Here is a 16,182-nt window from a genome sequence, read left to right on the forward strand (position 1 = left end):
CTGACTGACCATAGCCTCCCGGAAGTTCTGCTGGAAGTTCTGCTGACGGGGAAATCTTCCTTCTAAGGTGGAAGCATAGATATGTACATCAGACATGATTTCCCCTAGAAAGAAGATAGAGCAAATGATTCATGGTTTCTGATAGAGAGAGAGAGAGAGAGGGCAACCTGACAGCATTTCATATCCTAGTTCCCTTATGTGGCCTTCTAAATTCAGTTAAGTCCAATAAGTTTAGGATGGAGGTTTGGAGGTTACTATAGAGCTATTAAAAGTCTTATTCACTTGAGTTTTGGACCAAATAGAGTGCATTTGAGGGCTAGTTTCTTCATATACTCTGCATTGTCTTCAGATTGTCAAATGATGTGGGTAGATGCTTGACAAACCATTCTATAAAATGTTAAGCTATATGCTAAAATATATAGTTTGAATTTTAATTTGGATTTTGTTTGATTTTTTGGGAGACAAATTGCTTGTCAGTTCACAGGTCACAAGACATTAGGTTCATATGCATTTCCCCCTGCCCCCACCTTATTTTAGTAGGCTCTATAGCCAGTGATGGGTTCCACCTCACAGCTTCTAGATAAAGTGTTGCATGCTCTACTGACTAAGCCAGCCAGGTGCCCCCCATGCCAATTTTTAATTTAATTTAATTTATTCCATTAAATTTTGTTGTCATTCCCTTATGTGAATAATAGATGATTGTATTTCTCAAATGTCAGTCTAGTCAAGTTACTTTCAACTTACTGATTTTTTATATTACATTGGTTTTATGAATCGAATATTTTGTCTTTGAATTATTTTAAATTTTTTAAATATTTGAATGTTTTAAATATTTTAAATATATGAATAACAATTTTTTTCCCCTTAAGATTTTATTTATTTATTTGACAGAGATCACAAGTAGGCAGAGAGGCAGGCAGGGGGGCAGTGGGAGCAGGCTCCCTGCTGAGCAGGGAGCCCGATGCAGGGCTCGATCCCATGACTCTGAGATCATGACCTGAGCGGAAGGCAGAGGCTTAACCCACTGAGCCACCCAGGCGCCCCTCTAGACTTAAGTTTTAAGTCTAAATAGCTGTTGTGTGTATTCAAGGTGTTCAAGAGCCCTTTTAAAATGAAACTTTTTATTTTCTTCACAGCTGCTTATTACTGTGGCGTTTAATCAACCTGTTAAGCTTTATTCAATGAAATTTCAAGGGCCAGATAATGGTGAGTAATGGACAGCTTTTCTTTAACTTCCTGCTCTGTGGATCTGTTAAGCTCATGTGTAAAACTTTTTATTAAATAATAGAGGTAGATATTCCTTGTTTTGGAAAGAGTGAAATTGTTTCTGGAACAAAGCAAGGAGATAAACGAATGTGCAAATAATGTGGTATTACTAGAAACCAAAAGGAACAGAAAAATAAAATTTTATCTTATTTCTAAAAGTAAAATTTCTAAAATTAATCTTGTAATCTAAAAACAAAGAAAGTCTTTCTTCCAATTCTTATTGTAAGACTCCAGGTTTGAAGTAGCATGTTTCAGGATCAGAACTGGGAGGGATTTATTTCACACTCCGTTGTTATAGATGATAAAAAAGGTTCTGAATCTTCCTATGTGTTCACTATTACTAGTTTTACAACTTATTTATAAATACTATGATGCTGTAAACAGGATTTTCCAGACTTGGTATTTCTCTTTCTATTAAATAAGGGATTTTCCGGGCGCCTGGGTGGCTAAGTGGGTTAAAGCCACTGCCTTCGGTTCGGGTCATGATCCTAGGGTCCTGGGATCAAGCCCCACATCGGGCTTTCTGCTCAGCAGGAGCCGGCTTCCCCCCCTCTCTCTTTCTTTGCCTGCCTCTCTGCCTACTTGTGATCTCTGTCAAATAGATAAATAAAATCTTTAAAAAATAAATGACTGACTGACTGGCTGAATGAATGAATGAATGAATAAATAAATAAATAAATAAATAAGGGATTTTCCTTATTCATCTCCCTCCTTTTTTTCCTGTCTATTGATTTATTTTGGTTGTGTGTTGGCCGGTAGTGAGGAGTAGGATTTTTCTTTGATTGGAAGAAAGTGCAAGCACCCTATTTATTAGGTAGCATTCTCTTCTAATTTTGCTGTTTTAAATTTGTATGTATTAATATTTTTCACTAATAAAATTGTATCTTTATTGTGAAAATACAAGAATTCTGTAAAAGCAGTTGCTCCAGAGATGAATAAGCAATATGAATATCTTAAAGATTCCTTACTTAGCCCCCCAATGCAGGTTTTGGATTGTACCCTGAAGTTTAAAGGGACCAAGGCATTCTCTCTAAATGTGATGTAACAGCTTAGCACATCTTAATTCCTAAGGCGAAATTTGGTAATTTGTATAACTTTTTAAAAATATTTTATTTATTTATTTAAGAGACAGTGAGTGAACCAGAGAGGGAGTGTAAGCTGGGGGTCAGGGGCAGAAGGAGAGGGAGAAGCAGGCTCCCCCCGAGCAGAGAGCCCCATGTGAGGCTTGATCCCAGGACCCTGGGATCATAACTTGAGTTGAAGGCAGATGCTTAACCCACTGAGCCACCCAGGTGCCCCAGCAATTTGTATAATTAATTTTCTTTTAGCTCAATGTTGTCACTGGTAATGCGTTTCTCCTTAATAACAAATGTACCAGTTGTTGGCAGTACAAGACCTAGCTCAGACGGTAACTGGTACCTTGTCGGGCTGCGTGGCTGCCTTCCCTGTACCTCCTCACTTAGTAGGAGTGCATCTATCACACTGTGGCTTCTACAGTCGAGGGCAGGAAGTCTGTGTGTGTGTATGTGTTTGCAAATGTACATATGTGTTTCAATCTAATAGTCATAGAACTTAGCATACTGCTGGCAGGCATTAAAAAATGTCTATAGAAAAATGGCTATGAAAATACTCAGAATTTCCAAAAGTTCCTAAAGATTTAGGTAGGTATGTGCATGTATTTGGGAGTGTGACTGGTTGTATAGTGTGAATGTAATGGTGAAGGGAGGAAAGTATTGCAAGGCTGATTTATCAGTTAATTTTATTCTACCATTTTATAGGTCAGGGTCCTAAATATGTAAAAATTTTTATCAATCTACCCCGGTCTATGGATTTTGAAGAAGCAGAAAGAAGTGAACCAACTCAAGCTCTGGAACTAACAGAGGATGATATTAAAGAAGATGGCATTGTCCCACTTCGTTATGTTAAGTTTCAGAATGTTAACAGTGTAACTGTAAGTAGTATTTCACCTGTATTTAATGAGTTTGTGGGTAGCAGTTCATGCTAGGATACCTTTAGTATCCTAGGTGATTTTATTTTATTTATTTATTTTTTTAAAAAAAGATTTTATTTATTTATTTAACAGAGAGAGAAATCACAAGTAGGCAGAGAGGCAGGCAGAGAGGAGGAAGCAGGCTCCCCGCTGAGCAGAGAGCCAGATGTTGGGCTCCATCCCAGGACCCTGGGATCATGATCCCAGCCGAAGGCAGTGGCTTTAACCCACTGAGCCACCCAGGTGCCCCATATCCTAGGTGATTTTAAATGATCCTTTAGAGTCGGGTTTTGGGCTCTCTGCTCAGCAGGGAGCCTGCTTCCCCCCTCTCTCTCTGCCTGCCTCTCTGTCTACTTATGATCTCTGTTTGTCAAATAAATAAATCTTTTTTTTAAAAAGTAGGTTTTTGTCCACCTGACTTTGAGTAAAAATGTATAATGAATTAATTAAGTTTTCTTCTTTAATTTATGTGCACTAAAGAGAAAGGACAAATTGATTTTTTAAAAAATTGTGAATTTGTCAGTTTACATACTTTATACATATTTGGCAGCTTCTGTTAAAAGTTTATTCTAGAATATTTATAGTTAAACTAAAGATATTTGTACACTATCCTCATCCCGGATGATGAGTAATGTTACAATTATAAAATCCAATTTACTCTTCTAAAGTGTATGGTTTTTAATAGTGTTGTGGTCATGATCTCAGTAAAAATGACTTTTTAAAAAGATACTTTTACATTATCTTAATTTACATAAAGAAGTTAGCTGCTTCTTAGCAGTTTAAATTGCTTTTGTGAGTTTTAATAGTGAAACCAAGCATATGTACTCCAAACACCCCCTCCTCCCGTTCACCCCTCCCAACCCAGTCTTTCAGAGGAGGGAGTAGGAGAGTTACAATAGCATAGAGGAATACCTAGGGAAAAAAGTGGGAACAAGCACAGAATCACTGAGAACAAACAAGTCATGCTAAACTAATGTGATTTCCTTGTTACTTATATATTTATTTATTAAAGATTTTATTTTGCTTGAGAGAGAGAGAGCAATCGGATGGAGCAGAGCACAGCAGGGGATGTGGCGGAGGGGGAGGGATAAGAAGGCTCCCCACTGAGCAGAGAGTTGCATTGAGGGCTGGATCCCAGGACCTTAGGATCATGACCTGAGCTAAACACAGTTGTTCAACCGACTGAGCCACTCAGACGCCCTGTGATTTCCTTGTTTTAATGAAATGATTTTGGTTTTTGTAAAGTAAAGAATGCTAGTGTATTCATTTTCAGAGGTTTTCACTGGATTTTTCACAGAATATACTTAGTAATAAGATGAAGGATTATAAAAGAGACTTCAGTATTTGAAATATTCTACCCAAATGAAATGGATGACAATGGTTATATTAAACTAGAATACTAGTTATCAGATATTTTCCTGACTTATATTTGTAGCATATTCTCAATTAATGCCAGTTGCTTTACTTAGTGATGGAAGCAAGGTATTTATTGGGAAAGCCCTTTCAATCCAAACATCTTGATATAATCTCCTCTGTCATTGAGAATCATTGTCCATAGTTATCTTGTGATAGGCTCTAGTCTGTATGTGCTGTGTGTTATCTCAGTCAAACTTTAGTCAGTGACTTAAGTCATAGAAAGCATGCCATGACAGTTTTGATTAGAAAGTGTAATCAAAGTAAGTAGGTGAATTTTAAAAGCCATAAATATAAGCTGATGTGCTAATTTTCAAAGAGCATTATAGATAAATGGAGAGTTGCTTTAATAGTCTACCTGTTGTAGACTTGGAAGTTTTTTGTTTTTGTTTTTGTTTTTTTAGAAATTTTGTTGAAAGTTCTTTTTTTTTTTTTTTTTTAAGGTTTTATTTATTTACTTGTCAGAGAGAGAGAGAGCGAGTGAGATCAAGCACAGGCAGACAGAGTGGCAGGCAGAGTCAGAGGGAGAAGCAGGCTCCCTGCGGAGCAAGGAGCCTGATGTGGGACTTGATCCCAGGACGCTGGGATCATGACCTGAGCCGAAGGCAGCTGCTTAACCAACTGAGCCACCCAGGCGTCCCTGTTCTTTTTTTTTTAAAAGATGTTATTTATTTGTCAGAGAGAGGGATGGGGAGAGAAAGCACAAGCAGGGGAAGCAACAGGCAGAGGGAAAAGCAGGCTCCCCGCTGAGCAAGGAGCCCAGTGTGGGGTTCCATCCCAGGACCTTGGGATTATGACCTGAGCTGAAAGCAGATGCTTAACCCTCTGAGCCACCCAGGTGTCTCCAGACTTGGAAGTTTTAATTGATAAGTTCAGTTTGATATGAATCTGTGCTTGCCTGTAAAAACAACAAAAACTGATTAATGCCATCAGAGAATGAAGCTATGTTGTCAAAATCAAAAGAGGCAATGTTCTTAAGTGTAGACAGTATCTAGAGTATTGTGTTTTATTTTTTTTTATTTATTTTTTTAAAGCATATTGTAATCCAGTATATTGAAAAAGAATCTGTGAGTAAAGCTGCTGTCTACTTACATGCTGAGGGGAGTTTTTACATAGAAAGTATAGAGAGTCAAGCTTAAAAAGAATGCAGGCTGTATTATAGTATAGTTTTAGGAGCTGATTTCTAATACTATTTTTTTCTTTTAATATTTTAGGAATTTGAATGAATTAGTATCAGAAAGAAGTAACTGTAGAGACTTTCTTCAGCCAAAAACCAATTTTAATAAAATTTCAGCAGTGGCTTGCCCACTGCAATAATTTCATACTCTTTGTACATTCTATGTAAAGAATTTAATTGTGACTCCTCCACACCCTCACACAGAATTATCTGGAACTTGGTATTTGGGTGTCTTGCCATGATACCCTGGAGAGGATGAGGATAGCAGGGCAAACAGTGCAATTAATAGCCTATAGGAGCACTAGTCTAAGTGTAGTTTGTTAATCCTTACAAAGGATGAAAGGTATTTTCTTTAATAATCTAACAATATCAGTTAAACATGTTTGTGAAAAAAGGATACAATTATTAATGTAATTTTTTTTTCTTTTTGGTGGGGGGGTGTAGATATTTGTTCAGTCCAATCAAGGTGAAGAAGAAACAACAAGAATTTCATATTTTACTTTTATTGGTACTCCAGTCCAGGCAACAAATATGAATGACTTCAAACGAGTAAGTTTGTTTTAAATGGTATTTAGGGGAAGTAAAAATACAATTTTAAAGAAGTAATTTCATAAAGATCAAAATCGTAACCATGTCATGAAATTTTAGGTTAACCTAAAATTAACTGTGGGTTCTCCTAATCACATTTTTAGATATCCAACTAAAAGATAATTTCTAATAAAAATAAATCCTGATACAGAGTCTATTAATAAATGGTATCCAAATAAGATACCAGATAATGGTAGCCAAATAATGGTGTCTGTAAATAAATGATATCCATTAATAATGGTATCCAAATGGTATCCAAATAAGTGAGCATAGTATAAAATGTATAGAAGTGTTGAATCACTGTGTTGTACACCTAAAACTAATAGAACATTGTATGTCAACCATACCTCAGTTAAAAAAAAAAAACCTTATCTGTAATGAAAGTGTAGTATACCTATAATAAAAAGAAAGTATTTTAAACTAACTAAATAATTGGTTGGTTATAGAAAGTAGTTAGGAATGTCAAAATAGGAGTAAGTTAAAATCATTATTATTAGTGAATGTTTAAGAGTTTTGCTGATACCAAGATTTTGATTATTATTGTTTCCGATGAAAACATTTAAAATCAGATGTTTTAATCAAAAAGAATGGGTTCAGTTTTACTACACTGAGATGCCTTTAAACCATGTCTGTGTTCTGAAAGACCACTTGGCACAAGTAAAGAAATTATCAGTGAACAAGCAGATTGCATTTGTATGTATATGTACATTTTTTAAAAGATTTTATTTATTTATTTGACAGAGAGAGCACAAGTAGGCAGAGAGGCAAACAGAAGAGAGGGGGACGCAGGAACACCGCTAAGCAGAGAGCCTGATGCAGGGCTCAATCCCAGGACCCTGAGACCTGAGTCGAAGGCAGAGGCTTAACCCATTGAGCCACCCAGGCGCCCCCGTATATGTACAGTTTTGTTTTGTTTTGTGGACACAGTCCTAAGGATTGTGGGAGATTAAGATATATGAGACCCTTAGGACTGAGAACATTTTGTCCATTCATGGAACAACTGCTACTTGGTCACAGTTCCTTAGGGAGATATAGCGTATTACAACCACAGATCACGGAAGTGCGTCCAGGAGCTTTCTGAGTACAGAACCTAGTTACGGGGCACAGATTGAATGTGCAGCAGCAGGGGAAAGGTAGCTGTGCCCATGTTTCTGTGGCTGCCTTTGACAGTCTAGAACCGGAGGTGATGATAAAGAGGTGATTATATGGGAGAAAGTTTCCCTAGGGCTGCCGGTGCCTGGAGGAAGAGGCACCCAGCTGAACAGTTTAGACCCCTGTTTGGTGGGGAGGTGAAGCCATGGAGCATCCTGAAAATTCTTACTCTTTTTGGTGGTTTCTACAGATCATATTTTAATTCGATTACAGAAAAATTTATAAAATTGCATAACAGTGGATAAGCTTATAAAATTGTATACTGGTTTTTACAAAATTGATAACCTTGACCATAGATACTATAACTGGTCAGTTTCCAACAACTATTTCTTCCTGTCTCATAATTAACTTTTGGGAACTATAGGACAATAATGTACTTAGATCTGTCATGTCAAATGTTTGCCATATGTAAGACAGATCAGAAGGTCAGAAGAAGCAGAGATTAAACATCTCCATTTTTATGATATGAGATATGCTGTACTGGGAAAATTGTGAGCACCAAAGACATTTTGGCTGCCTGCTTTGTTAGATTGCTTGTTGGAATTAAATGTCATTGGATTTGGCTTTAACTGCCTTGCATAGTTTGTTTTTAGATTAATTCCTTCATAAGATCTACTATAAGCTGTATACCATTAATTCAGCTCAAGTTCCCTGCTTCTCACCTCTGCTCCTGCTGTTTGATTTCCATTTTTCTCTTTAAGTAACCACTGCTTCATTTTGACCGTCTTCTTACCAGCCTGCCGTTCAGTCAGTTTTTCTAATATATGTCAATCATCATCCACCCAAGAATCTCTCTCCAGCTCTTTGGTTTGAACGTCCTCCCTCTCTCTCTCACACGTTCTCTTCTAGCTCCTCTCTTGCTCTTTTGACTGACCAGACTACTTTTTCTGGACTGTCTTTAGGATGGCAAAGATATTAGACTTTGCTTGCTTGGGAGTATTTGTGTTTGTTTTGTAATTTGGCTGTGTATTCATTTAACTAAATACTTTTTTTTATCTTAACATTATTGTAGAGCAGTAGTTCTCAAACTACTCTCAAAAGGGTCTCAGGACCCTTTTATACTATTAAATATTATTGAGGACCAAAAAGAGCTTTTGTTAATATAGGCCATATTTGTCTAATATTTACCTTTTAAGAAATGAAACTGAAAAATATAAAAATTACTTATAAATCATAAACTCCTTAATATATTAACACAAATAATATTTTTAAATTAAAATACGTACTTTCCAATAAAAACCAATTTAACAAGAAGAGCACTGTTTTATGCCCTACAAATTATTCTACTGTCTAGCTTAATAGAACCCTCTTATTCTCATGCCTGCTTCTACATTCAGTCTGGTTTGATATCATAGGTCATGTAGCCTCTGTAAAACTCCATTGTACACCTGTGAGACAATGAGATTAAGAAGGCAAATAACGATTTAGCATTATTATGAAAATAGTTTTGAATGCTCCCTGAATGGGTGTCAGGGACCCCCCCAGCTAGACCACACTGAGAACTACTTTGAGAATAATTTCATACTATCATGGACTCCTTTCTTGGTGTTAGTCCCTTGCTTTTAGTGTCTGATAAATTTTAAGTGGTTGAATGATCTCATGTATGTTAATACTACATTGCATTTCCTTTTACTAGTTTCTGAATGAGACTTGTGTCATTCATTGAATTGTTCCTCAAAAGCAAGCTAATATTTCAGTCCTCTTTGCATTTTGCTAAGTTAACAACATTGGTGTAGGAAACTGCAATAAAAAAATATTTATTGTTTAACTGAAATTGGCCACTTTAGATTTTGTATAGATAGTTGCTTACTAAAAATTATAAATGAGTTTGGTTTCTAGAAAAGGAAATAATAAATACATGGTATGGTACTTGTTGTCCCTGTAGTACTGTGCTAGGTGTGATCATAATCTCTGTGTATAGTAAGTTTATCTTATAGGGTAACATAAAAACTTTGGAAAGTTGATCAAAATGAATCAAACCTTAGTTCAGGTCTCTTCCTTTACAGGGCATCCTCATACTTTCCTAGGTCAGTGCTATCTCCTTCCCAGGAATGGTTGGGAGAGGACAAGAATGTTCTGTGGAGGGAGGAGGGTCTTGAACTAAATAGACTTGGAGAGTAGAAGTGGATGGCAGTGGAGGAAAAGATAGTGGGCGGGCACTCCAGGTAGAAAATAGGAGCTTGGGCCTGAAAATGGGAAGGTGTAGGACTTTATTTAATTAGTCTGAATTTCAAAGGAATTACACAGTCATTAGAATTTAAAATTTCAAAAATAGATTTAGCATGTATTTTATCAGCACAAAAAGGAACATTTTGATACCTCTTTCTGTAATGAAGAAAGCTATAAAAATGGTTTAGAGAATGATAGAATTGTATTGCATTTTCAGTTCACATTTTATATTGAGTTGTTTCTAGATAATTTTAGTTTTCAGAGTGTCATTGATCTTCTCCTTATGTCACTAAGGTGACAGAAGCTAAGGTAATGCTAATGAATCTTGGATGTGGATAGAAATCTTAGACCTTTTTGCATGCTATTACAACTTTAAAGGTTGTACTTTTAAGATGTGGTAGACTAGAACATACTTCCCACTTGTCTGTTTTTGGTTATTATAGGCATTGCGCACAGATTATAATACACACTTCAGCTATTTGTTGTTGTAAATGGATTCTTTGTGTTGCAGCATGAAAAGCTTGCCATCTTAATTGGAAGTAGATATTTTCTTTGCTAAAATATGCTCTATACATGGATTACTTTAGTCTAATACAAAAATAATAATATGTAAGGTCACAGAAATGAGCAAAATCGAAGGGGCTTCTGCTTCTTAGGGAATGAGGTGCATGTGAAAAGCAGAGCAGATTTTCTATCACTGTAATAAAAAGAGACTTCTAAACTGGCCATTCACCGTATCAGCTATTTTTGTAACATTTCTGTCTGTTTATTTTTCAGCTTTTTTAATGCAACTCAAATGAACTAAAAACAGAAGATTTTTTAAAATGAAGTAATCTAAAGATTGACTTTATCTCACTCTACTCCCCTCCTTGCTTCTCTGCTCATCTAGCACCTGTCTGCTCTCACCCTTCCCATGTTCTCGCCATTGTTGGTGCAAGATTTCTTCAGCTTCTGTCATCTGGATCAGCCTTGTAACCTAGATTTCCTCAGCCATCTCTTTCTTCAGATCTTATTCTAGCCATGTGTCTCATTTGGCCTTACGTTCTGATTGCTTTTTATTTTGGGCTTGCAACTAAGTGCTTTCATTTTATTATCATACCATGTTGCTCCCCTTTTATTTTATTTTAATTTTTTTACTTTCTCATATTTCATTTTTGTACTACCATTTTGAGGAATCATATTGCAATAAAATGTTGTTGTAAATGCTTTCAGACTTAACTAGTTGTTGGATGTTTTAATCCAATCTAAAGTTTAAATTTTATTTTTTGGGAACTATAGAATCATTTTAGATATGAACAGTTTCATTAACTTCTTTTATACTAGAACTAGTGTAATATATTGAATAAGCTTTAGTTAGAAGACATGGATTTTCTTTTCTCAATGGAACTGCAGCACCAAAGTCTTTTCTGATTAATTATGGGCACATCCACTGCTTTGTCTACCCAAGTGAACTCAAGGCGTTGAAAGAAGGACTGAATGTGTTAGGCTGGTTTAAATTCTTAACATAGAAGATCAATGGACTCTTCACTGGATAAATATTTTTGACACCTAATTTTGATGTACCTAGATGATTGTTTGAGGTGTAATATACACTTAAAAATGAATAAAATACTTCTTTATGTTTGGGATGAGAAAAATCCATATTGGAATGCTGAATTTCTTCTTTTTTACAGAGAATACACATTGGCAAGTTGAGAGTTATCAACCTGTGAAACAGTATGCAGATTTGTGTCTTCTGTATCACATCTGCTAAAATTTTAATTTTTAATATCAGTTGTTTTTGTTTTCTTTTGCTTAATCTAATAGCTCTGTGTTTTGTGTGTTCCCAAGTGATAATAATGATCAATAATGCTTTCAGTGTTTATCTGCTTAAATTCATTTGTGATACAAATATTGCAACCTTCCTTCCTTTCTTAAGAAGGCCCACCCTTGGCTCTTAAACCATGATTTTTTTTACTCTTATCCACATATTTTATGAGACTATCTCTTTCGTGTCTTTCTGGCTTTTTGGGCTTTCTAACATACGGTTTTTGTAGATTGGAGAGGAGCTCTTTTAAAGTAATGGAACTGGTTTTCCTCAAGGTCAGGAAAATGGCATGTCTGACATCATATGATTGGGAATTAAGTGGAAGGGTTTTTATAATCTTCTCTCATGAATGGCATTGACCCAGCCATGTTCTGTTTTTGACAAGACATGTACTGAAGACCTTCATGAGTTTTGCTTGATTCACACTACCATTTGGAGCAGAATCAGTTAAAGTATGAAAATTACATTTATAAATAAACATAGAAATCTTTTTTTAAGATTTTTTTTTTTTTTTTTAATTTGACAGACAGAAATAGTACGCACATGCATACACAAGCACGGGGAGAGCAGGGAGAAGGAGAAGCAGGCTCCCCACTGAGCAGGGATCCTGATGCGAGGCTTGATCCCAGGACCCTGGGGTCATGACTTGAGCCGAAGGCAGATGCTTAACTGACAGCCATCCAAGCACCCCTTAGAAATCTTTGTATACAAATACATCTTCAGTAGCTTGCAAGTAGATTTCTTTAGAGGCATTTCTGCTGTGAGACTATATTATCTAATGATAAACTTCAGGTTATTTGCTTAAATAATTCTAGAATCTTCCCACAGAGAATTTTGTTTTCTAGCACTGTTGGTTGAAACCAGGTTTATTCTTATATTTTTATGCTGTCACATTTATACCAACTAGGACATTTTTAAAGCCCTCATGGAGAATTTTTCTAATCATTGACAGAAACAAGATTTATTCTTTATGTTTTTTATAGTACATTTGTGGCAGCCAGGGTTTTTTAAAAATAGTAGCTAGGCAAAATTAGTCATTTTTAATCTCTTTTCATTGCATATCTACATATTGAGAGAAAAGTCTAGAAACCTGTCATCTTGGGCATTTCGACATGAGTTTAGCATACTCTTGATTCTAGAGTATTTTGTGATCGACATTTGATTTCTAATTGCCTAAAAATAGTTTTCCAAATATATTTCACTCATATAGCATCATCCTTTTATTAACTTCTCTAAACTGTCAACCTTGTTTTGAAAAATTGCATTGCTTTTCCTTTAAACAGTTTGGGAAACCCAAAATAGCCTGCATGTGTTTTATTTTTAATTCCTTGAGGCTGGGAGGAAAGGGAAGGTCACAGTTTGCTTCAACAGTGAAAATACACTGCATGCAAAAAAACAAAACAAAACAAAACAAAAACCAGGGATGAAAATTAATACCAGGTTTTAAAGGTGATTACCAATTGGTAATATTATTTTGAAAATAACGCATATTTCTAAATCAGATGTACATGTAAAGTTATTTTTGTTTTCTAGGTAGTTGGCAAAAAAGGAGAAAGTCACTAAGGTACAAAAGACACTGGAAGACCATATTGCAATCAGATCTACAGCTCCTGGATAATTGCTTGATTCTCATCAGAGACTGTCAATATTCCATTCATTGCCATTACCAATAAATCATTGCTTTTGTTCGGATGGTATCACTAGTGTTTTTATTGTAATCTTGATACATGCAATTGTAAATAAAAGTCACTACTTTTGCCAAGCTTAATTTTTGTCATTCTAAATAAGTATTTTCTCTTTTCATTTATCTGAAAATTGGCCCACTTCTGACTTTCGAAGAGACTTAGTCTAGTCTGGTAGCATGTTGATTGAAAGCCAGTTTTTCTCTTTAGGGGAGCAAGACTGTCTTAAGGAATTAAGGAGTGAGTGTGCTGTGCTCATACACATACACAGAGCAAGTGATTTCGATAAATGGACTTGGAATAGCTAAGTATGTTAAAATGAGTACTAATTCATGTTTATTAAACATTTGGGTATGCGGGCTATAGAAAGTACTGAAATTATAACCTACCAGAAATAAACAAGTTTAATGAGATTTAACTGTTCTCACTTAAAACTGTTAATGGGACCACAGATTTTAATCCCTTCTGGATGACCTTTAAAAATTTGAGTTAGCCATTATCCTTACTGTTGAAATCTGACCATGGGGGAAAAGACAGTACTGGGAATTCATGCAGCAACAGGACTTAATATTTTTAATCAAGTATTTATCACCTTAGCTGCCAAAAGATGCAGTGTTAACATACAGAGAACATGATTTAAAGTTAAAAACAAGTTTGCCAAATTGTGTGTTTGAAAGGTGTTTCACAAAAGGCTAGCAAAACAAAACGTGTTCCTTACTACTCTTTTTAATCTTAAAACTAATCTAGAAAGTATTGGTAAATTGAATTTTTTAATTTCTCTTTAAAATTAAAACTTAATTTAAATATCTCTGAATAATAAAAAATTCAGTGTTTGAAAAGAGTACATAGACTATTTTGATTCAGTTAATACCTTTGAGGGCATTTTTGTATAGGAATGTGGTTGAGACAGCATTTTTACCTTTGGGAGACCAATGTATTTATATGCATTTATGGAAAAAATTATGCAGAAGTTTTTGTGTTAAAATAGTCACTTTCTAAAATGCCCTGTGTCATTACATGGTGTTTAGTTCTTCTCTATGTAAGCCTATTAACTGGTCTGTGATGATGTCTATATACTTATGTATTTCATAGTTACTTGCCTTGGGTCAAATGGAGGGGGAAGGGCAAGAAATAAAGTTCATAACATTCCTTAATATAGACCATCTCAGATTAATTACGTCTGAAATTAGGCATATAATTAATACCAAAAGTTTTGTTCTACACTTTTGTACACTTAACCTTTTTGGGTAATTGTTCAAGTGCCTCCTCTTAAGTATTGCTAACCTCATCCTATTTCTACTTGACAGTTTGAAAACCCAGTGAAAGTAATTTCTTACGTGTAAAGGATTGGGTATCAGATTTATATTGTTTATGTGACTTTTCTATAACTCAGCTGGTTGCATTATCCAAACATTCCATGATTATTCAAATTGTTAAGTAGTGAAAAATGAATGTTTTTAGGTAACTATAACGTTTCGCTATGGGAAATTTTACAAATAAACATACGTAGTTGATATTACTTAAATCACCAAGCTGAAATGCTGTTTTCTCCTAAAACAGTATATGTATGTGTGTACACACACACACACACACACACACATATGCGCTGAATTTTCCAGATTTAAAAAAAAAGCATCTGGAAATGTAACATATTTTAACCAAAACCATCCCTGAGATAGTGTTTTCTAGAAAACTAATATTAGGTTATTAATTGTTTTGTCAGACATAGAAAAAAAACACCCCACAAAACTTTTCCCTTGATTTACATTTTTTGTTATATTTCGCATCAGGATGCATTATCTGATTTGAAACAGTAATGAAATAACCCATAGTAGAAACAAAAGTATTTGAGTACAGAGTCTTGCAGCATAAGGCTGAGGTCAAGAGTAACACGTGCTCTTTCATGCTCCTGGCAGATCTTTATGATCTGTTTTGGCCAAATTATCCCCCAATCTCGTATTGGAGGGAGCTATATCATCCATTGGAGTTGCCACAGGAATTGAAACCAGTCTGCCACTTGAAGATGGATACTCTGTTTTCTGCAGCGTTCCCAAAGCAGGGTGGGTATTGCACATTGGGCCAGAGTATTTTATTCATAGCTGCTATTAATTCACCTGAAAATACTGAAAAAAAAAAAAAAAAAAAAAAGTCACCGGGTATGGAGGGTGGAGGGCTTTTTACCTAAAATAGGTAAAAAGACCATCCCATGTTCCCCTTAATGTCTAAAGTAAATCTTCAATTCTGAAATAAAAAGAAAGCATTGGAATTGAGTGAGTTAGGCAACTGAACCCTCTCCTTTTAAACATTAGAGAATGAAAGAACTTCAGGGCTTCCATGTTGCTTGTATTAATACTCATACTTCAAAGTGGCAGACTGGTTTTGTGTGTAGGATATATATGGAATTGGTCTTTTCTAACCTTAGATAGTTTTTTAAAATTTTATTTATTTTTATTTAACAGAGAGATCACAAGTAGGCAGAGAGGCAGAGAGAGAGAGGGGGAAGCAGGCTCACCAAGCAGAGAGCTCAATGTGGGACCCGATCCCAGGACCCTGAGATTACGACCTGAGCTGAAGGCAGACGCTTAACCCACAGAGACACCCAGGTGCCCGATAATTTTTTTTTTTTTTTTTTTTAAGGAAAAGTAACTTAGAAAAGAAATCCATTCACTGATCACTGAAGGGAAACCTTGAAGGAGCCATGCATTCACTTGGCTTAACACAATTATTAAAGGTTTATTCTGCAGTTTTTGAAGTTTTCCAAACGTGTGTGCTCTATAACATACAGCATGTTTGTTAGGCAAATAAGTTTTGAAATCTTTCACCACCCAGTGAAGCCTATATTGCTTAAGAATAGTGATGTCATTTTAAACATTTTCACTTTATCTTTAGATCAGTACTTTGTTTTTTTACATGCCCAGTACCGTAAGTGGCAGAATGG

General features: G+C 35.5%; 1 protein-coding gene and 1 long non-coding RNA gene across 2 annotated transcripts in view; one reads left to right on the forward strand and one right to left on the reverse strand.

The window, feature by feature from the left end:
* Positions 1–1,116, reverse strand: part of LOC309848361 — an 801,917-nt gene extending 800,801 nt beyond the window's left edge. Inside the window, exon 1 of the long non-coding RNA XR_014302998.1 lies at positions 984–1,116. This is a non-coding gene — a long non-coding RNA (uncharacterized lncRNA). The remainder of the gene's footprint in view (positions 1–983) is intronic.
* The window catches only part of TXNL1 (thioredoxin like 1), a 33,824-nt gene extending 20,565 nt beyond the window's left edge, over positions 1–13,259 (forward strand). The window contains exons 5-8 of the mRNA XM_082699847.1: positions 1,137–1,206; positions 3,045–3,217; positions 6,291–6,395; positions 13,096–13,259. Of these exons, the coding sequence (XP_082555973.1) occupies positions 1,137–1,206; positions 3,045–3,217; positions 6,291–6,395; positions 13,096–13,125 (378 nt within the window). The 3' untranslated portion in view covers positions 13,126–13,259. The remainder of the gene's footprint in view (positions 1–1,136; positions 1,207–3,044; positions 3,218–6,290; positions 6,396–13,095) is intronic.
* The last annotated feature ends 2,923 nt before the right edge of the window (positions 13,260–16,182 follow it).

Source organism: Mustela nivalis (assembly GCF_964662115.1).
Source record: "Mustela nivalis genome assembly, chromosome: 14".
Lineage (NCBI taxonomy): Eukaryota > Metazoa > Chordata > Mammalia > Carnivora > Mustelidae > Mustela > Mustela nivalis.